This window comes from Hemiscyllium ocellatum, chromosome 23, assembly GCF_020745735.1.
Source record: "Hemiscyllium ocellatum isolate sHemOce1 chromosome 23, sHemOce1.pat.X.cur, whole genome shotgun sequence".
Lineage (NCBI taxonomy): Eukaryota > Metazoa > Chordata > Chondrichthyes > Orectolobiformes > Hemiscylliidae > Hemiscyllium > Hemiscyllium ocellatum.
This window is the reverse complement of record NC_083423.1, coordinates 23435846-23457585: the sequence shown is the minus strand read 5'-3', so window position 1 is coordinate 23457585 and position 21740 is coordinate 23435846. Positions and strand designations below refer to the sequence as shown.

General features: G+C 47.5%; 1 protein-coding gene across 3 annotated transcripts in view; it reads right to left on the bottom strand.

The window, feature by feature from the left end:
- Nucleotides 1-21740, bottom strand: part of kcp (kielin cysteine rich BMP regulator) — a 156084-nt gene that overhangs the window by 75522 nt on the left and 58822 nt on the right. For all 3 annotated transcript variants that reach the window (XM_060842765.1, XM_060842766.1, XM_060842767.1), the window contains exons 12-16: nt 17683-17750; nt 12402-12498; nt 9535-9617; nt 8324-8417; nt 7480-7559 (exon numbers count right to left, since the gene is read on the bottom strand). In XM_060842765.1, the coding sequence (XP_060698748.1) occupies nt 7480-7559; nt 8324-8417; nt 9535-9617; nt 12402-12498; nt 17683-17750 (422 nt within the window). The remainder of the gene's footprint in view (nt 1-7479; nt 7560-8323; nt 8418-9534; nt 9618-12401; nt 12499-17682; nt 17751-21740) is intronic.

Genomic DNA, 21740 nt, shown 5'->3' with positions numbered 1-21740 from the left:
GCAGGGAGTCGGGGGGAGGAAGGCTACAGGGGGTCAGGGGGAGGGGAGAGGCAGGAAGGCAGCAGGGGGTGGGGGGGAGGAGGGCAGCAGGGGGTGGGGACAGGCAGGAAGGCAGCAGGGGGTCAGGGAGAGGAAGGCAGCAGGAGTGGGGGGTGAGGCAGCGGGGGTGGGTGGGGGGTGAGGCAGCGGGGCGGGGGGGGGGGGAGGAAGGCAGCAGAGGGTGGGCTATAGTCTCCTGTGGCGTGCTGCATCCCATATCTAAACCTATCCCAAATAGCAAACCCTGGATTCCAACCACAATCCCCAGCCACAACCCCATATTCCGACACCCCAGCCTACACCCCAGCCCAAAGCCACCTTACTCTCACCCTCATCACGACTCCCTCACCTCACTATGACCTGTCACCCTCACCACGACCCGCCCACCCTCACCTTGACCCCTCACCCCAATCCCATCCTCGTTTTAGCCTGTATCCCATTCCCAGCTGAACATCAGGAAAAAGAAAATCGCAGCAACGTGGCATGAGCTGTTTCCCAGATTTCTCGACTGGATTTATCCTTATCCGTTTCTTGGCCTCCTCACTATGGCCCAGATCCTTTTATCTCCTCTGCATTTGTCCTGAACGTCGTTTAGGTTGGGTTATGGCTAGGGTGAGTAAAGACTCTATTCAGGGGAGGTTAAGCAGAAAGCAGTCTGCATTTATTTTCCATCTTCCCTCATTATCAGACTTTGCAAATCCAGCTCATTAAAAGCAGCAATGGGCACAGCTCAGGTAAGGAACTCTAAAATCATCCACTGAGTTTGACATCTTCCCTAGATCACCCCAAACCCAATATCTCTACCAAACCTCCTTCCCTGACATCTCCTCACTCACTATCTCCACAACCGACATCTCCCCATGAACCCCGCGCTCACTCCCCATGACCTCATCCTCCCGACCTCTCCCCAATATCTCCCCTTGACCTCATTTCCCCGCAATATCTTCACACTATCCCCCTGCCTAATATCTCCCCATGATCTCTCCCTGACCCCCATGACATCTCCCATTATCTCCCACACCTGATATGTGCCCATAATCTCATCCTCCTGACCCCTCCTTGACGTTTCCCCATAACCTCATCCCCTCGATATCTCTCCAGTTTCCCCTGACATCCCCCCAATACCTCATACATCTTCCCATAACCTCATCCCCTCAACATCTCTCCTTAACCTCATGCCTTTGATATCTCTCCACAATCTCCCCCTGACATCTCCCCATGACCTCATGTCCCCGATATCTCCCCCTGACACCTACCCAAAATCTCATCCCCCAATGTCTCCCCAGAATCTCCCCATGACCTCACCCCCCCCAATATTGCCCCCTGACCTTTCCCCATGATACACTCCACCATCTCCCCGATCTGTCACCAATGCCACCCCCCCACCCTTGCCTTGATTGTTGTCGTGTCAGTTAGCCTCCCTTTCAGAGGACATCATGCTCACAATATCATTGTGGAACCACAGCACATGACCTGGTGGGTCAAAGGTTTTAATCTGGGGCCCCTGAAGGCCTGACACCCTGATGGTCATGTACTACTGTTTGTAATTGAATGGCTTAACATTAGTCAGATACCTAAGGGCCTGTGACTGTAACATTTGTGTAGATGAGTGAATTGTAATAACTATCTGTTTGATCTTCCAATACCACACTGCCCATTATATTATGGGTGATAATGTAAGCATTACTGCATTGATCCAAATGACTAGCTGAACACAAAACACTCTGTTACAGTGAACAATGGTGGGTAGCTGCTCATGAAGAAAACTCTAACATTCCAATAATATAACATGCTGCATCATAAGTTTCTAAATGTAGAGAAGAAAGATATTAAATCTCATATCTTACAAATAGAGGAAATTTTGAGCAGTGAAGCTGTGAAGAAGCTAGGCTTAAGGTTACAATCCTACACTGAGCTAATGTGTCCCACCTTAAACAATCATGAATTGACAAACTGCTGTTCCAATTTCTTTAAATAAAATGTCAGTTCAGGGCTCCTCACATTATAGTGACAAAACTTTCCTGAGAGACAATGCAGCTAAAAGAAATCCTGAAAAGCAGAAACAAATAGAGAAATTGCTGGAAAAGTTCAGCAGCATCTCTAGAGAGAAACCAGAATTAACATTTCAGGTCCAGTGACCCTTCCTCAGAACTGATGACCATGAAGAAAAATTTGGTTTTTATGCAGAAGATATGGTGGGGGGAGAGGGTAAGGAGAAAACGACAGGTGGAGATTGAGCCCAACGAGAGAGGAAAACAGTTGGACAGACAAAGGCGTAGGTAATGATCAGCCTGGGTGAAGGAATGACTATTAACGGAGACTGTTATTGGTGAGCAATGGGTGTTGTGTAACAAGGCCTAGTGTGTGGGGTTGAAAATGTGTTGCTGGTTAAAGCACAGCAGGTTAGGCAGCATCCAAGGAACAGGAAATTTGACGTTTCGGGCCAGAGCCCTTCATCAGAAATGAGGAGAGGGTGCCAGGCAGGCTAAGATAAAAGGTAGGGAGGAGGGACTTGGGGGAGGGGCGATGGAGATGTGATAGGTGGAAGGAGGTCAAGGTGAGGGTGATAGGCCGGAGTGGGGTGGGGGTGGAGAGGTCAGGAAGAGGATTGCAGGTTAGGAGGGCGGTGCTGAGTTCAAGGGAATCGACTGAGACAAGGTAGGGGGAGGGGAAATGAGGAAACTGGAGAAATCCGAGTTCATCCCTTGTGGCTGGAGGGTTCCCAGGCGGAAGATGAGGCGCTCTTCCTCCAACCGTCGTGTTGTTATGTTCTGGCTATGGAGGAGTCCAAGGACCTGCATGTCCTCGGTGGAGTGGGAGGGAGAGTTAAAGTGTTGAGCCACGGGGTGATTGGGTTGGTTGGATCGGGCATCCCAGAGGTGTTCCCTGAAGCGTTCTGCAAGTAGGCAGCCTGTCTCCCCAATATAGAGGAGGCCACATCGGGTGCAGCGGATGCAATAGACGATGTGAGTGGAGGTACAGGTGAATTTGTGGCGGATATGGAAGGATCCCTTGGGGCCTTGGAGAGAAGTAAGGGAGGAGGTGTGGGCGCAAGTTTTGCATTTCCTGCGGTTGCAGGGGAAGGCGCCGGGAGTGGAGGTTGGGTTGGTGGGGGATGTGGACCTGACAAGGGAGTCACGAAGGGAGTGGTCTTTGCGGTAAATGCGATGAGGCCCCAGTGAGATGTGTGGGGGTTGGGATAAGGACACAGCAGAAGGTACCTCAAGCTCTAAAATTGTTGATATTGAGACTGTAAGTCTATCGAGTTCTCAAATGGAAAATGAGGTGCTGATCATCCAGCTTGCACTGAGCTCCACTGGAGCACGGCAGGAAGCCTGAGACACAGATGCAGGCCAAGGGAACAAGGTGGTGTGTCGAGGTGGCAGGCTCAGGATCTCTTTTATGGACAGAACTTCCTTGTGGACAAACGAAGTGGCTGCACTTTGTTTCCTCCGTGTTGAGGAGGCGACATTGTGAGCAGTGATCGTGTGACATGCAGGTAAAGCATGGAAGGTGTGTTTGGGCCCTTGGATACTGAGGAGGGAGGAGGTAAAGGGACAAGTGCTACACCTTCTACAGCTGCAGGGGAAGATGCCACGGGGCTGTGTGGGGGAGGGGGGGTGGATGTTGGAAATGAAGGGTGTTGCAGAGGGGGTGGTCTCTGAGAGAGGCTGACAAGGGAGGGCAGGGGAATGTGCGTCCACTGATGGCATCCCGCGAGAGGTGGCCAAAATGGCAGCTAATGATCCTTTGGATGTGGCCATTAAAAAACAGCTGCGTTTTTACACTAACAAGTCTTACCTGTATCTAGACCTCAGTTGATTTTGCCATTTGTCATGAAAGTAGATGGAAACCCTTTGGACACCATTACTCCTTACTTAGCTCAAATGCCACCAAGTGGCTGAAACCTGGAATTGTAAGGCTGCAATGTTTCAACTCCAAGGCTGTAGGTCTGAAAATCCAACTTCTGAAAGGGACCAAGCTGAGTAAAGGAGCAGCAACAACAACAACAAAAGGAAAACAGAGGCACAGAAGAGAAAAATAAGAGAGAGAAGGCAAACCAGTGAAAGAATTAAACAGTGCAATGTTTTGTAAAAAAAACAAACACTTCCATGCAAAATCAATTATGGACTGGGCAACCAATGATACATTTACTTAATTATATTGCTGAAGATGATTCATGCAGTTTTATTTTACACATCGATAAGAAATTGTTTCTGAGAAGGGAGTTCTGTATATCTTGTTTGCCATCGGCAAGAAGGGGCTTGGCAGAATTAATTCTTCGGTTCTTTCTGTGAACAATCAGAGAGATACAGAAAAGATGTAGAAAGGGTTTGAAGCTCAGCTTTGGATAAGAATTCAGGATGAACAGACTCCAATTCTGGTTGCAGACAGCAACCCCTCAAGTGTCTATTAAGCAGTTTGTCAGAAGATATTGCAGCAAAAGAGCATGACCTTTCTGACAAAGGTCTCTCAGACACAGTTACTGAGTTAATATTTGTCTTTACACCAGCTAAAGTCATTGGGAGAGACCTTCCGAACAAGGAAAAAGGCCAGATCATTAATGCAATACTTTAGGATGGACACAAGCATGAAGACACAGTGACAGGACAATAACTGTTACACACTTTAGATGCAACCAACCCAATTCCTAAAGCACATCAAGTTTGCTATATCTGGAACATAAGTGGGTGGCACACCTACCCAAAGGCTGTCCACCCTTTCTTCATATCTGTAGCCATGATTTGGAGATGCCGGTGTTGGACTGGGGTGTACAAAGTTAAAAATCACACAACACCAGGTTATAGTCCAACAGATTTAATTGGAAGCACGTTACATTGTACTTTGCTCAAAAACTGTATGAATTTATGTAAAACTCCGTTATCTCACTTTTTAGATTAGAATCAATCTAAACATCATGGCATAGACAGAGAACACAGGGGGCCAACACCTTCAACATATTGTCTAGTTATCACCATTGTTGACAGCTAACCTGAGAATGCAATTTTTTAAAAAAAGGTTTTGTGATTTACACATGAAAGAAGTGAAACTAACACTGTATCCTAACAGATGAAAGGCTTAACAATCAATTTTTCAATGTATAATTTCAGTTACATCACACTGTAAATTTTTGCTATAAATTCTGTGTGTTAGGATTGAGTCCTCCACTATCACCTGATGAAGGAGCGTCGCTCCGAAAGCTAGTGTGCTTCCAATTAAACCTGTTGGACTATAACCTGGTGTTGTGTGATTTTTAACTTCATACCAGTAAAGCACTTACCACCAAAGGACATTGGGCAACTGACTTTCAAAGACCAAGACAGATACCAGAACCAAATACAGCTGCCCTTTTCTGAGTGGCAGCCTGTGACTAGTGGGATACAGCAGAGATCAGTGCTTCCACCCCAGCTCTTCACAACAATGTAGGATCTAAATGTAATAGAGTCTGCTCTAATGCATCTTTTGTTGACACGAATTGGCTGCAACACGATTGGTGAATTGGGAATGCTGTTTCTAAAATGCAAATTTGTAAAATGTTTGTTGGCTATAATGCAGTTAGATCACCAACACTAAGTGTTAGTTGTATTGCACAAAGTTTGTGTAGTGTGGGGTTGCACAGGAATGGAACTATCGCATTATAGAAGAAATGACAGTATATCCAGTTTTGCAGATGACACAAAGTTGGAGAGTGGGGATAACTGGGAGGAGGATGCAGAGATACACGGCCCATGATCACAGACATGGCCAGTGAATAAAGGTATGCTTTTCCCGCGGGGTGGCTGATCATGGATACACACAGGGCAGATGGACACTTGCACACAATCTATGTGTATTGTCACATGAGCAGGAATATCTTCATAAACACCCCAATCCCCCTCTGAATGTGTCGACATTATGACCCTATGTTGCATGCTTTCTCCTGCTCTCTCTCTCTCACACGTTTCACACTCATATGTTAACAAGTAGAATGCGCAAAAAACAAGCTGAAAACTATTAATTTCAAGGAGACTTTTAGCCAACATGCTGATCCTTGCCTCGAGGAGTTAACTGAAAATCTATTGGAAAACTTCCAAGTGTGTAACTGCTTGACATGTGAACACTGAATGGATCACATTACTGAGCTCCAGAGACCTGTCTGGTTCTTTGCCAAGTGTGAATGGAGAACCTCAGGCACTGGCTCCTCCTTTGGCCCACATGGCCTATAAACGCTCTCAGCATTTCGTACAGCCCTCTCTGATAATCGGTTTCAGCTTTAGATCATTGGCTGCACTGTCAAACTGTGCTCTCTTAAAGGCAGCGCAAGGGTTGATTCACAAACTCACTGTAACAGTCCACTGTTGTCCCAATGAGGGAAACCGCCTCACTGCTGGCCCCACCATTGCACTTGGTTTCTCTCCTCTGAGAATGAGGGATGGGATCAGCCTCAACTACTGCCTCTCCCCATTCCCAGGCTCCTCCACTGGGGAATGGGTGCACCTATCATATACATAGAAGGGTAAACACAAAATCCAGGGGGGGTCTTGTCAGGCTTGATGTGGAGGGGATGTGTCCTCCTATAGGAGTCAACACTGAAGGATTGGGAGATAGCCTAGTGGTATTATCACTAGATTGTTAACCCAGATACCCAGGTAATTCTCTGGGTTCAAATCCCACCATGGTAGGTGGTGGAATTCAATTTAAATAACTGGAATTAACAGTATAATGATAATTGTTGGAAAAACCCATCTGGTTCACTCATGTCCTTCAGGCAAAGAAACTGCTGTTCTTACCCAATCTGGCCTGCATGTCACCCCAGACCCACAGCAACATGGCTGGTTCTTAACTGTCCCCTGGGCAATTACAGATGGACAATAAATGCTGACCCAGCCAGTGACGCCCACATCCCATGTTTCAATTAAATAAATTTCCCCTCAGAATCTTTGAAACTCTCTTTTTAAAAATGATGTTGGACGCAGAATCCTTCCTTCTTTTTGTGAAGCAAGGGGATGAAAGGTTATTGGGGGTAGATGGGAATATGGAGATTTGTGGTTACTGTCAAATCAGCCACAATCTTACGAAATGGTGAAGTGGATGAAGGGGCCGAATGGCCTATTCCTGTCATTGTGCTTTTGTTGATATGTAACACCTTTCCCATGGACACGTCCAAAGCCAACGTGATGGGCTTGGCCATTGATCTCGGTTAATTGTATCCAGTGGGATACAGCAGATTGGAATCATTGTGACTTGGTTTGAGGGGCCCATGGAGGAGCCCCTATCCCATGGCTGGGACAATGGTGGAGCGTGGTCACTGGATGTAAACTCTAGGGGTTGCTCCCAAGGTCTGTACACAGCTTTACAGCCACCATCATTCACTCACAGAGTCCATTCACAGGCAGAACGTAACTCCTAACTGAGAATACGATGCACACATTAACAAGTTGAAAACACCACTGTACTCACTGCACACACACATGTCTGACAGCCGTCTAGGGAGCTGACTGTTTGCCCGTGGTCTAAGGTGGCTCCGTCCAGTTCACAGCCTAAGAAAAGAGAAACGAAATTCACTCACAGGCTGTAGCTGTGTGAGACACCATTGCTCACCTCCCACTAGCTTGCAATGAGAGGCAGCTGCTGTTACATTCCCTGGGGAACAGATGCACATGTGAAGGAGAGCAGAAATATCCATGTTCCCAAAACACTGCCAAGCAGGCCAGGAAAGTCAAGTGGCAGAGATCAGATGGCACTGGGATGAAAACATTGTGAGAGGATAGGCAACTGAGCAAGTTGGCAGGTGGGGAGACTGGACTGGAATGCAGGGGGTAGGGACCATGTCTGAAGGGGAGGGTTGTAGGGCATCCCACAGTCTGAGCTTCAGGGAGATTGAATAAACGAAAGGGAAAGAATCTGCATTTTAACACAGGAGGCTGCAGCAAAGGAGGTTGGGGGTTTGAGATCGGGGCATGATTGGAGTTTAGCTGGGGAGTGGGTGGTGGGGTTAGGCAGCAAGGAGTTTGGAATTTACGGGAATTAGGATTGGAGTTGCCAGGATGGGAGGGCGGAGTATTATGGAGCAGAGGGTGCAACACACTGAAACGTGTTTAATAGCTGTCTCTATTTTCACAAGGTAATGGCCTCCTTCCTGTCACAGTTTAGATTGGTCGCTGTGTATTTTCACTGCTGTTATCTTCCTGTTTGGGTCAGTGTGCCTGTGCTCAGATAGTTGCTGCGGCGTTTGTTGTGGTTCACAACAGGATCTGTTTCTCGAAGCAGACTTGGTCTCAGCTGTATTCAATGGCTCTCTCACCTGGGCATCTCGGGCAGCAGTGCCCAGGCATCTGGACCGGGTTTGAACACAACAATGGCTGGCATTGGAGAGGGACACATCTCACCAGGTTATTCTGTAACAAGAGGAATGGAAAACCTGTAAATAAGTTACGAAAATTCAAAAGTACCAGTGATTAGAAACAGTTCATGAATTCAGAGAAAAACTCTAATTAACCAGATCAGGTGACCAGGGTAGAGGGAGCAATACCCTGGATCCAAGATTCTAAACAAGCAAGAGTCAAACATCGCAAGCAAGTGTGGCTTCAGTGAGTGAAGGCAAAGTAAGCAGAAGCCAAGCTGCCTGTGACCTTTCGGTACATGGTCATAAATAATGCCACAATTCCCAGAAAGAGACTTCAATTTAACTAAGAGATTTGAATTCCTAGCAATCAACTGAAAAGCATTACACAAGATTTCTAGTTTTAATTTTTACCGTAACAAGCCAACTGAAGTTATCGTGACCTAAACACTTAATAAGTAAAGAATGCACTAAAACACAGAAACAATTTCCCTTCTAACTTCTTAACACAATTGGAAACTCCGTGTCACAGCTATACTTTACATTCAACTCTCTGCATTACTCCAATTTTCACAGGATCCTGTTCAATCTTACTTCCAATGTGTTTATTTCTCTCCATTCCAACAATCCAGAATGCTGAGGACCTTCTCTCAATTTCTTGAAGAGTGGTCAGCATGGACGAGTTGGACCGAAGGGTCTGCTTCCATGCTGTACATCTCTATGATTCTAAGTCCAGGACCGAATATCGATTGTGAGGAAATGTGGTTCTTGGACTGGAGACCATCTTTCCTCCCACATTTCTGCTTGGTAACACACACAGAATTCCCAACCTTATTCTCTCTGTGGACCACATGGCTACACCTGAGTTTCCCTCTCTTTACTGCCCTAAACCGGAGATTGGAAGACTGGTCACAGCCAGTACAGGCTGCTCTCGCCTTTGTTTTTGTTGGGAACTTTTTATACTTTGCTTCCCATAAGTCTCACCCTGTTTCCATAGTAACCAAACGACCGAGGCCTGGCATCAGGCAGTATTGGAAATACAGCACATGACCATCTTCACTACTCTATTTCACCCAGAATTAAACAGTTCCAAAATATAATCATTTAATAAAACAATATACTCTTAACAGTGTATAAACGTACTCTCCAATCTATAACAACAGAAAACTTACCACACACGAACAGTTCATACAGGGGTTAACAGTGGATGAGAAAATGTCTCCATTCATATACTGCTTTCCTTCATATTCACAGCCTGAACCAAACAGAGAATCGGTCAGTCATATACACACCAGCCAGGGTACAGAGTCAGAGTCAGTCAGTCATATACACACCAGCCAGGGTACAGAGCCGGTCAGTCATATACACACCAGCCAGGGTACAGAGTCGGTCAGTCATATACACACCAGCCAGGGTACAGAGTCAGTCAGTCAATACACACCAGCCAAGGTACAGAGTCGGTCAGTCATGTACACACCAGCCAGGGTACAGAGTCGGTCAGTCATATACACACCAGCCAAGGTACAGAGTCGGTCAGTCATATACACACCAGCCAGGGTACAGAGTCGGTCAGTCATATACACACCAGCCAGGGTACAGAGTCGGTCATATACACACCAGCCAGGATACAGATCATGTCTTCAGGATATTTGGTGAGGAAATGCAGAAGGAAATCCAACTTCCTTAGTTACTTAGCCCGAAAGCACCAAAACTCTTCAATGAATAATTGAGATATTTGAAGATAAAGCACATCAGAGTCCCGCTCTTTCGTGACTCCCTGGCTGGATCTGTTACATGAGTCGTTGTTAAGCCCCTTACACTGTGGCTAGATCTCAGCTTTGAGATGATTCAGCAGGGAGTTATTGAGACAATATTAAGGGGCCCTATGTGGTGCAGTGGTAGTGTCACCAATTCTAAGACAGGAGAGCTGGGTTCAAGTCCTACCTGCTCCTGGTGTTTGTAATGACATCCCTGAGCAGATTGATTAGAAAACAACAAAAAAGAGACAAGGTTGACTTCAGCAGTTAGGATTAGAGAGCAGCAGAACCAGCCAGATCAATCACAATGTGAACATGAGGTTCGGACTGGATCAGACTGAGTGAGGAGACTCCCTGCTGTCACCATGTATTGTCCTGGCTAGAAGCTGACAGGAGGCCCATGGGGAGGAGCTACAGGGTCCAGTCTCTGCAGCAGCAATGTTTAGGCCAGGTCAATACCTTACCAGAAGTAACAGTGCGAAACTGAAACGTGCAGGTCAGTGCAGCAATGGTCAGTGAAAGCTGTGGAAATGCAGGACCTAACAGCATTCCGGAACATACCATGGAGAGCAACAAACAGGTCACACACAAAAACAACTACAGCGGACAATGGAATAGAGCTCAATGCTGGATCTTCACGGGCCAGGGGACGAGTGAGGTCGGTGTGGAGTTAACCGGGTACAAGGGACGCCCAGTGTGGAGTTACCCGGATACTGTGTGAGGGCCGGTGTGGAGTTACTCGGATACGAGGGAGGGTCGGTGTGGAGTCACCCGGAGACGAGTGAGGGCCGGTGTGGAGTTACCCGGAGACGAGTGAGGGCCGGTGTGGAGTTACCCGGAGACGAGTGAAGGCCGGTGTGGAGTTACCCGGATACGATGGAGGGCCGGTGTGGAGTTACCCGGATACGATGGAGGGTCGGTGTGGAGTTACCCGGAGACGAGTGAGGGTCGGTGTGGAATTATCCGGAGACGAGGGAGGGCCGGTGTGGAGTCACCCGGAGACGAGTGAGGGCCGGTGTGGAGTTACCCGGAGACGAGTGAAGGCCGGTGTGGAGTTACCCGGATACGATGGAGGGTCGGTGTGGAGTTACCCGGAGACGAGTGAGGGTCGGTGTGGAATTATCCGGAGACGAGGGAGGGCCGGTGTGGAGTTACCCGGATACGAGGGAGGGTCGGTGTGGAGTTACTCGGATACGAGGGAGGGCCGGTGTGGAGTTATCCGGAGACGAGGGAGGGCCGGTGTGGAGTTATCCGGATACGAGGGAGAGCCAGTGTGGAGTTACCCGGATACGAGGGGGGGGCCGGTGTGGAGTTACCCGGATACGAGGGACAGCCGGTGTGGAGTTACCCGGATACGAGGGACAGCCGGTGTGGAGTTACCTGGATACGAGGGAGGGCCGGTGTGGAGTTACCCGGATACGAGGGAGGGTCGGTGTGGAGTTACCCGGAGACGAGTGAGGGCCGGTGTGGAGTTACCCGGATACGAGGGAGGGCCGGTGTGGAGTTACCCGGATACGAGGGAGGGCCGGTGTGGAGTTACCCGGATACGAGGGAGGGCCGGTGTGGAGTTACCCGGATACGAGGGAGGGCCGGTGTGGAGTTACCCGGATACGAGGGAGGGCCGGTGTGGAGTTACCCGGATACGAGGGAGGGTCGGTGTGGAGTTACCTGGATACGAGGGAGAGCCGGTGTGGAGTTACCCGGATACGAGGGACAGCCGGTGTGGAGTTACCCGGATAAGAGGGATGGCCGGTGTGGGGTTACCCGGATACGAGGGAGGGTCGGTGTGGGGTTACCTGGATACGAGGTACAGCCGGTGTGGAGTTACTCGGATACGAGGGACAGCCGGTGTGGAGTTACCGGGATATGAGGGAGGGTGGGTGTAGAATTACCTGGATATGAGGGAGGGTCAGTGTGGAGTTACGCGGATATGAGGGACGGCCAGTGTGGAGTTATCTGGATACGAGTGACGGTCGGTGTGGAGTTACCCGGATACGAGGGATGGCCGGTGTGGAGTTATCTGGATACAAGTGATGGTTCGATGTGGAGTTACCTGGATATGAGGGTCGGCTGGTGTGGACAGACAAGTGGTATACCCCTGCCCTCGCACACCCAAACAACTGGCACACACCTCTCCCTCACACACCTTACCTGAATGCGTGTGATGATTGGTGTGGAATTACTCAGGTACGAGGGATGGCTGGTGTGGAGTTACTCAGGTACGAGGGATGGCTGGTGTGGAGATACCTGTATGCAGTGTGTGAATGGGTGTCTGACGTTACCTGGCCGACAGATGGCGCAGCACTCCCTAGCTGGTATGTACTGGTCCAAACAGGTGAGCTGAGGGCAGGTGACCTCCTGGCAGTGGACATTTCCATTCTGCAGAAAGATAAATCGCTTAACATATCTGTCACTGGTTTCACCAGTAGGTGTGTTGTGTCGTACATTCAGACTCTTCCATTAGAACAGGCCATAAGAACAAGTTCAATCTCTACATCACTGTTCGACACAGTCCCTCAGCATTCTGCAGTGATCCCTCAGCACTCAACCCACCAGTGCAATAAACCCACAGTATTACAGTTCTCGTATTGCAGCCTTCCCCAGTATTGACACTCCAACAGTACAGGACATGGTCAGTACTATTCCTTCAACTGCTCCCTGTTACAGCAGTACTGAACCTGACAATACGGCATTCCCTGCTTAGGAAGCAATGTTTTATCAATACTGACCCAGTGACAGAGCTCCTGCAGTTTATACTGGCAGTGTAACTTTGAATGTCTCCTCTAAATGTACAGCAGATGCTCAGTACATCCTGTCTGACAACAGAGGGATCTCTCAATGTGTCCCTCTGACAGGGCAGGGCTCTCTCGGTATATCATGTCTAACAGAATAGAGTTCCCTCGGTTTCTGAATGTTCACAACCATACAACCAGTATACCCCTGCTCTAGCACACCCACACAGCTGGCACGCACCCCTCCCTCATACACCCACACAGCTGGCACGCACCCCTCCCTCACACACCCAAACAACTGGCACGCACTCCCATCCCCACACACACGTACAACTGGCACATCCCTCTCCCAACCCATCCAGTATACACACCCCTTCCTCCCACAACTCATACAACTGGAAAAAAACACACCCTAATCGCACATTAAGGATAAAAATATTTATTTTGTTCTTGAGATTTTCTCCGGGACTATTTTTGGTTTCAGGATTACGGTGGTATTTCTCACTACCTTTACACAGAGGTGCAGTTACACAGTGAGAATACCTTTAGTGCTTGTATTGATGTGTGAGGTATTTAGACTGTCACACATATGGAATTAGAATAATTAATTGATATCTTCAGTAATTATCAAGATTCTATTATCACAGCCACAGCACACAAGGAAAGCATTCATTTCTTCGATATGACAATAGTTAACTCGGCATGGATTAAGTCCGGCATGAATTAGTTGGACTGAAGGATCTGTTTCCGTGCTGTCTGACTCTGACTCCATGACAAGACAAGACAGTGGGCATACATTAAACTGCAGTTCTTTAATATAGTAACCGACACACACAAATACACAACAAAACATTGTCCTTGTAACACCATTTGCATTCTGGCCAGATCTCAGTTCATCCATTTGCATTGAACATGCACAGAGCTCGAAGATTTTAACCAGTTATTGTATCACAGATCTCAATTTCATCTGTCTGTTTAAAATTGACAGGGTTTTAAATTAGATTTCCTACAGTGTGAAAACAGGCCCTTCGGCCCAACTAGTCCACACCGACCCTCCAAAGAGTAACCCACCCAGACCCATTTCCCTCTAATGCACCTAACACTATGGGCAATTTAGCATGGCCAATTCACCCGACCTGCACATCTTCTGACTGTGGGAGGAAACCGGAGCAAACCCACACAGACACAGGGAGAATGTCTGTGTGGAGTTTGCACAGTCACCTGAGGCTGGAATCAAACCTGGGACCCTGGCGCTGTGAGGCAGCAGTGCTAACCACTGAGCCACCGTGCAACCCCTGAGTTCATTCATTGCAATATAATCCACATTTTCCCATATCACTGTGCTTCAGTTTATGCAGCTTGCAGCTAGAGATTCTGAATCCATTTTCAAGAAATTCATTATTTTGGCAATTTCGGGTTTTCACAGTGGCTGGGATTGACCTTGATTGACTGGTTTAAAGCTGTTCTCTCTCCTTTACAGTCTTGCTCTACCATCAAGACCTCTTGCCCCACCCAAACCCACAGCCTCTTTCTCAGTCACCTATCTTGCAGATTCTATTCTCTGAATACAGTCAGAGATGGGGGTTTTGCTGGCTATGGCAGCATTGATTGCCCATCGTTAACCGGATTTGAGGAGGAGGTTTGGAGTGGTCTTCATGGAGTAATCCTGTGCATGAATAGTCACGGTAGAGTAAACCAGGCCATGAGGCTGCACATTTCCCCGAGTACAATGCTGCTGCTACTGCTGTTTTTTTTTATATGTAATTTCAGTTCGAGATTGCTACGTTTATTTCCATTCTATCCCATATAGCACAAAGATAGTACTATACAGCACAATGCTGGGGATGCTCAATGTGAAGATGGGACTCTCCAGAAAGACTGTGTGGTGGTTAATCCTCCGGATGCCGTCTTGGACAGATGCACCTGCAGCAGGCAGATCGAGGAGGCTGAGGCCAGGTATAATTTTCCATCTTGTTGCTTCCTTCATTACTGGACTCTGACTTTGAAACCTTTTTCAAACCCCCCTGCACCTATCCCACTTTTGAAAATTCCATTGCCCAGCCCTTTGTAGTATCCTTCATACCCCCTTGCAGCACCCTTCACCCCTCACCCCACATCCTCCTCCTCCTTCACCCCACACCCTGCTCCTCCTTCACCCCGCCTCTGCTTCCCAGTCTCCTTCCTGCTCCGTCTCACAGCCCTACGTCCCTTCAAGGCTTGAAACAACTTTCAGCCACTCACTCCCAGCTGCCACTTTCCATCCCAAGTGCTCCTCATCCAATCACACGTTGTTGCTCTCCTCGTGTTGTCGTTGATAGGTTCAATAGCGCATATAGCAGTAGCAAGGACAGGAGGGAATCAACCTGTGATTGGAGAAGGAGCTCCTCACAGATTCTGTTCACCCCCTCTATGATTGGTTACTCAATTATTTTGGGGGTGATCGGTTTGGGGTGGGAGAGAAGTGGAAATTGTCTATTGAGCCTATGTATTGTGGGCACTGTTGTACATACTCACTATACTGTGAACACACCCACCACACCACCCTCAGCCTGTGCACACTTCTCAGTCTGTAAACACCCACAACACCCAGTAAACACCCACTACACACTGTGTGCTCTCCGTATATATTCCTCACACACACCATACTCTGTACACACCGACCTTGCACAAGCACTTAGTCATAGACATGTACAGCACGGAAACACACCCTTCAACCCAACTCGCTGATGTTGACCAGATATCCCAATCTAATCTAGTTCCATTGGCCAGCACTTGGGCCATATCTCTCTGAATCCTGCCTTTTATTATACCTGCAATCCAAATCAAATTCCAATCGGTTTAACATTGTACAGATGCCTTTTAAATGTTGCAATTGTACCAGCCTCAACCACTTTGTCTGGCAGCTCATTCCATACATGTATTACCCTCTGCATGAAAAAGGTGCCCCTTCAGTCCCTTTTATATATTTCCCCTCTCACCCTAAAGCTATGCCCTCTAGTTTTGGACTCCCCCCACCCCAGGGAAAAGACTCTGTCTATTCATCCTATCCATGGCCTTCACGATTTTATAAATCGCTATAAGGTCACCCCTCAGCCCAGGGAAACAGCCCCAGCCTATTCAACCTCTTCCTGTAGCTCAAATCCTCCAACCCTGGCAACATCCTTGTAAATCGTTTCTGAACCCGTTCAAGTTTCAGAACATCCCTCCGAATAGAAAGGAGACTAGATTTACAGACAATGGTGTAAAAGTCTTAGTAACTCAGGCCATTCCACAGTTTGTGTCCATTGTACAGGCACCTGCTGCATTTGGAGAGATATTTGCTTCGTGATGGGGTGCTGGCAGTGAACAAGTCTAAAGATCTGTGTGCTATACCCGACTTGGCCATCCTACAGTGCAGACCGAGAGAGAACATTAGTGTTCAGATCTCAGCTGATGTTTGCCAGACAAATCAGATCCTAGAGCCTGGTTTGATTTTCACAAGAAGGTGCCAAAGTACTATTAGCAAAAGGCATTTACTTTATTGCACAAGAGAAAAACAGCCACAAAAGACAATTTGGGAAAATCGCATCATAAATATCAAGAAGATTCAGCCCTTTTCCAGAGGAATGTCCTTTACAGACATTCAATGTCAGTGAAACAGTTGTCCTATCGATATTCTTTGATCACTCAACAAAGAGGCCACATGCAATTCTGTTTTGGCTAATTTCTGCATTTTCACAACATACAACTCAATCAGTATTGAGTACAGGAGTTGGGAGGTCATGTTGCGGCTGTACAGGACATTGGTTAGGCCACTGTTGGAATCTTGCGTGCAGTTCTGGTCTCCTTCCTATCGGAAAGATGTTGTGAAACTTGAAAGGGTTCAGAAAAGATTTACAAGGATGTTGCCAGGGTTGGAGGATCTGAGCTACAGGGAGAGGCTGAACAGACTGGGGCTGTTTTCCCTGGACCATCAGAGGCTGAGGGGTGACCTTACGGAGGCTTACAAAATTATGAGGGGCACAAACAGGGTAAATAGAAAAAGTCTTTTCCCTGGGGTCATGGAGTCCAGAAGTAGAGGGCATAGGTTTAGGGTGAGATGGGCAAGATATAAAAGAAACCTAAAAGGCAGGTTTTTCACACAGAGGGTGGTACGTGTATGGAATGAGCTGCCAGAGGAAGTGGAGGAGGCTGGTACAATTGCAACATTTAAGAGGCATTTGTATGGGTATATGAATAGGAAGGGTTTGGAGGGATACGGGCCGAGTGCTGGCAGGTAGGACTAAATTGAGTTGGGATATCTGGTCGGCATGGACAGGTTGGACCGAAGGGTCTGTTTCCATGCTGTACATCGCTATGACTTTCCTAAAAATACACAGACACAGGCAAAGTCATTGAGTTTTCCTCATTGAGATCTTAAGAAAAGCTCAGGGCTTTCACTAGCCCTGTCTACTTGGATTATTAATATATATTAAAAACTTCTTTCCAGCACTGATAGCCTCGACACCGCCAAAACCAAACTGCTGTTCTGATGGTTTGAATCTTCTCTCCTGAATTATATCAGTTTCTGGTCTCTGACCTCTCTTTCTGTTGGTAGTACAAGCTTAACTCATAAATACTTCAATAATTATCTCACCAAGTGATACTCTTGAATTTCAAATCAAACCCATAAGTCCCTCACTCTCCAGAAGCACAGCATTAGATTGAAATGGACTCTGCCAAACAAGACCAGTAACCCAGTGTGACAAACTTATCCACAACATCGGGCACGGTCACCTTTTCCCCATTTAAGACTTGATTCACATTTCGCAAACTCTGATGGGAATGCTGTTGTACGTCAGAGTTATCCTACCTTACAGGAGCACTGTGTACAGGCATTGACTTTCCAGCTCTCATTGTGAGTTCTTCCATCCGCACAGCCTGCCAGGTAAATCCACAAACCAGGTTATTAACCAAAGGACCTGAGCACAATGGGCAACAGTGACAGGCATACACAGAATGGAGGGACTGTCCTGTGGTCAAAGGCTAAACAGGTTGGGACTCCACTCACTGAAGATTAGAGGAATGAGAGGTGATCTCGTTGATACAAAGGATTCTCAAGGGGCTTGACAGGGTAAATGCTGAGAGGGTCGAGGTGTTCACAGGATAGTCTCAGTCTAAAGTGGTACTAATTTACGGCTGAAATGAGGAGGAATTTCTTCTCTCAGAGGGTTGAGTGTTTGTGGAAATCTTTACCACAAAGAGCTGTGGGGTCAGAGTTCTTGTGTATATTTAAGGTTGAAATCAAGAGAATCTGGGTTAGTAGGGGAATGAAGGGTGATGGGGTACTGGGAGATAATCGATGTGATGAATAGATGACTCAGTGGCTTGATGGTTAGCACTGCTGCCTCACAGCATCAGGGACCCAGGTTTGATTCCAGCCTCGGGCGACTGTCCGTGTACAGTTCGTATCCTCTCACCGTGTCTGCGTGGGTTTCCTGTGGGTGCTCCTTCCACAGTTGAAGGTGTGCAGGTTATGTGGATTGACCATACTAAATTGTCCATGGTGTTCAGGGATGTGTAGGTTATATCGGTTAATGCAGGGTCTTGGGGATATGGTGGGATGCTCTTCGGAGGGTTGGGTCAATGGGCCGGACGGTTGATTCAGAGTGGCTATGAACAAAATGAATTCTGGAACAGCTCTAGGGATGCACACAAATCAACCAAACCACAAGTATTTCAGCTCTGAATAACTCAAATCACTGAAAAATGCAAATTACAAAGTTTTCTCATGATACAAAAAGAAGTTACCAGGTAACCATTACATAGGAACATTTTACGACATTAAACATGCTATATACATACTAAGATGGTTTATTCCATATTATCAGACAAACAAAAACTGACATCAAACCCAAGGAAAAAGTGAGAACTGCAGATGCTGGAGATCAGAGCTGAAAATGTGTTGCTGGAAAAGCTCAGCAGGTCAGGCAGCGTCCAAAGAGCAGGAGAATCGACGTTTCGGGCATGAGCCCTTCTTCAGGTGTGGAGCCCTTCTGATTCCTGAAGAAGGGCCCATGCCCGAAACATCGATTCTCCTGCTCCTTGGATGCTGCCTGACCTGCTGCGCTTTTCCAGCAACACATTTTCAGATCAAACCATGGAAGGCAGTATTTAGATCTGTGACCAAAAGTACCCATCCCCCCATTGCCCCACTGGGTCCCTCACTCCTCCATTTTCCCAGGAACAAATCTGTCCCTGGTGTGCACCTCACATAAACTTACAGGAAGGACGGTGAATTGCTGCTTCAATTGTGGTTCAAATCCGAGATTTATTTTTCTGTGACATCTACAGAAAGCCTTGGCCAAGCACGAGATGTCCGAGCTGCCGGGCGGAGTGTGTCCATGCCAGCATTGGAGAGCTCATAAACTGCATGTTTCTAATCAGAACCCCACCCCCTCATTACTCAGCTGACAGGAGGAACGTCCAACTCTGTGACTGATACAGGCAAATATTTCAATCAGCAAGAGGTCAACGAGTCAGGAAGCCATGCCAAAGTGAGTGGAGAGTTAACTGTTCAGGGAAGGAGATTGTCAAAGAGGTCCGAAAGGAATAAGAAAGAAAGGATTGAGGAAATAATGGGTAAGTGGCGATTCAGAAAGAGGAAGAATCGTGCAAGGACCGAATAATTGGAGTTGGTGGATGGATGTAGTATAATGATGGCGATGCCGGTGAATTGAGTGCTGATTGAATCGGTCAGCTAGCACAGAGTTAACCAGTGAATGGGACTTGATCCCAGTTTGGACTCGGGAAGGATTGAAAGGGCTGGAAATTCTGATGGGTGGAAGTTGTACACCCAGCCAGGAAGGCATTGGGACACTGAGGCCCAGAGCTAACACAGAAACAGATGAGTAGTTTAGCAGTAGACATGTGCAAGAAAGAAATGGAGCGATGATACAGATGTGGAAGCAGCAGTTTTGGTGATGATAAGGATATGGTAGCAAAACAGAACACTGATGGTGCAAAAGCTCTGGTTGAGACCAAACTAGAGGTCCTGCTGGGGAATGGAGTTTGTGATTTATAAGGGACACAGACCACATACCCTGCCTCACCAACCAGGCTGAATGTATCAGCATATCTAAAATATTGCTTTTTAGAATTAGAATCCCTGTTTTGTTGAAACTGGCCCTTCGGCCCAACAAATCCACACCGACACTCCAAAGAGTATCCCACCCTGACCCATTGCACTACATGTACCCCTGAGTCATGCACCTAACCTACACATCCCTGAACACCATGAAACAATTTAGAAGGGCCAATTCACCGGACCTGCACATTTTTGGATTGTGGGAGGAAACTGCAGCACCCATGAAGACAGAAGGGAGAATGTGCAAGCTCCACACAGACAGTTGCCCAGCGCTGGAATCGAACCCAGGTCCCTGGTGCAGTGAAGCAGCCGTGCTAACCACTGAGCCACTGTGCTGCCCCTACTGAGGTTGTAGCCCACAGAAACACAGAACAGCACACCAAAAAGTAGAAACTGTGTGCAACAGATAGAGCTAAACATTCCCACAACCAACCGATCAGATCTAAACTCTGCAGTCCGGCCACATCTCATTGTGAGTGATAGTCAACAATTCAACAACTTAGTGGAGGAGGCAGCTTCACAAATAGCTCCATCCTTAATGATGGAAGAGACCAGCACAAAAGGCTGAAATATTCACAACAACCTTCAGCCAGAAATGGATGATCTATCTCCGTTTCCTCCAGTGGTTCCAGCATTATAAATGTCAGTCTTTGGCCAATTTGATTCCCTCCACATCATATTAGGAAATGGCTGGAGGCATTGGGTACTGCAAAGACTGCAGGCCCTGACAACATTCTGGCAACAGTAGCGAAGGCTTGTGCTCCAGAACTCGCTGCTCCCCTCGCCAAACTAAGAGAGTACAGTTACAACACTGGCACCTAGCCAACAATGTGCCAGGTATGGGAAAGTGAGGACTGCAGATGCTGGGGATGAGATTCCTGATGAAAGGCTTCTGCCAGAAACGTTGATTCGCCTGCTCCTCGGATGCTGCCTGTCCTGCCGTGTATTTCCAGCACCACTCTTTTCACAGCCTGTCCGTAAAAAGTGAGTCAAATCCAACCCGGCCAGTTACCGCCCCATCAGTCTACTCTCAGTCACAAATGAAGGAAGGTGTCATCAACAGCGCTATCAAGCAGCACCCGTTCAGCAACAACCTGCTTAGTGATGCCCAGTTTGGGTTCCACCAAGGTCATGCAGCTCCTGACCTCCTTACAGCCTTGGTTCAAACATGGACTGAGGAGCTGAATTCCAGAGGTAAGGTGACCCTGACATCAAGGCTGCACTGGGCCAAGTGTGGCATCAGGAAGCTCTAGCAAAACTAGAACCCACAGGTATCGGGGGTAAACTCCCTGCTGGTGCAGTCATACCTGGCAGATAAGGAGATGGTTGTGTTTGTTGGCAGTCAGTCATTTCAGCTCTGGGACATCTCTGCAGAAGTTCCTCAGGGTAATATCCAGGCTCAGCCATCTTCAGTTGCTTCATCAATGACCTTCCCTCTATCATAAGGTCAGAAGTGGGGATGTTTTCTGATGATTTCACAATGTTCAGCATCATTCATGGCTCCTCAGATACTGGAGCAATAAACTTCAGTAAGAACTGGTCAATACACAGGCTCAGGCTGACAAGTGGCAGTAACATTTACACCACAGACTATGACCATTTCCAACAAGAAAGAATGTAACTGTCTCTTTGATGGGCTATGCAATTACCATCACTGAGACCCCAGTATAACATCAGGGTGGTTACAGTTGACAAGAAATTCAACTAACACAGGATTAGGTACATGCTCAGAACTCTCTGGTGAGTAATTCACTTCCTGACTCCACAAGGCCTGCTCACCATCT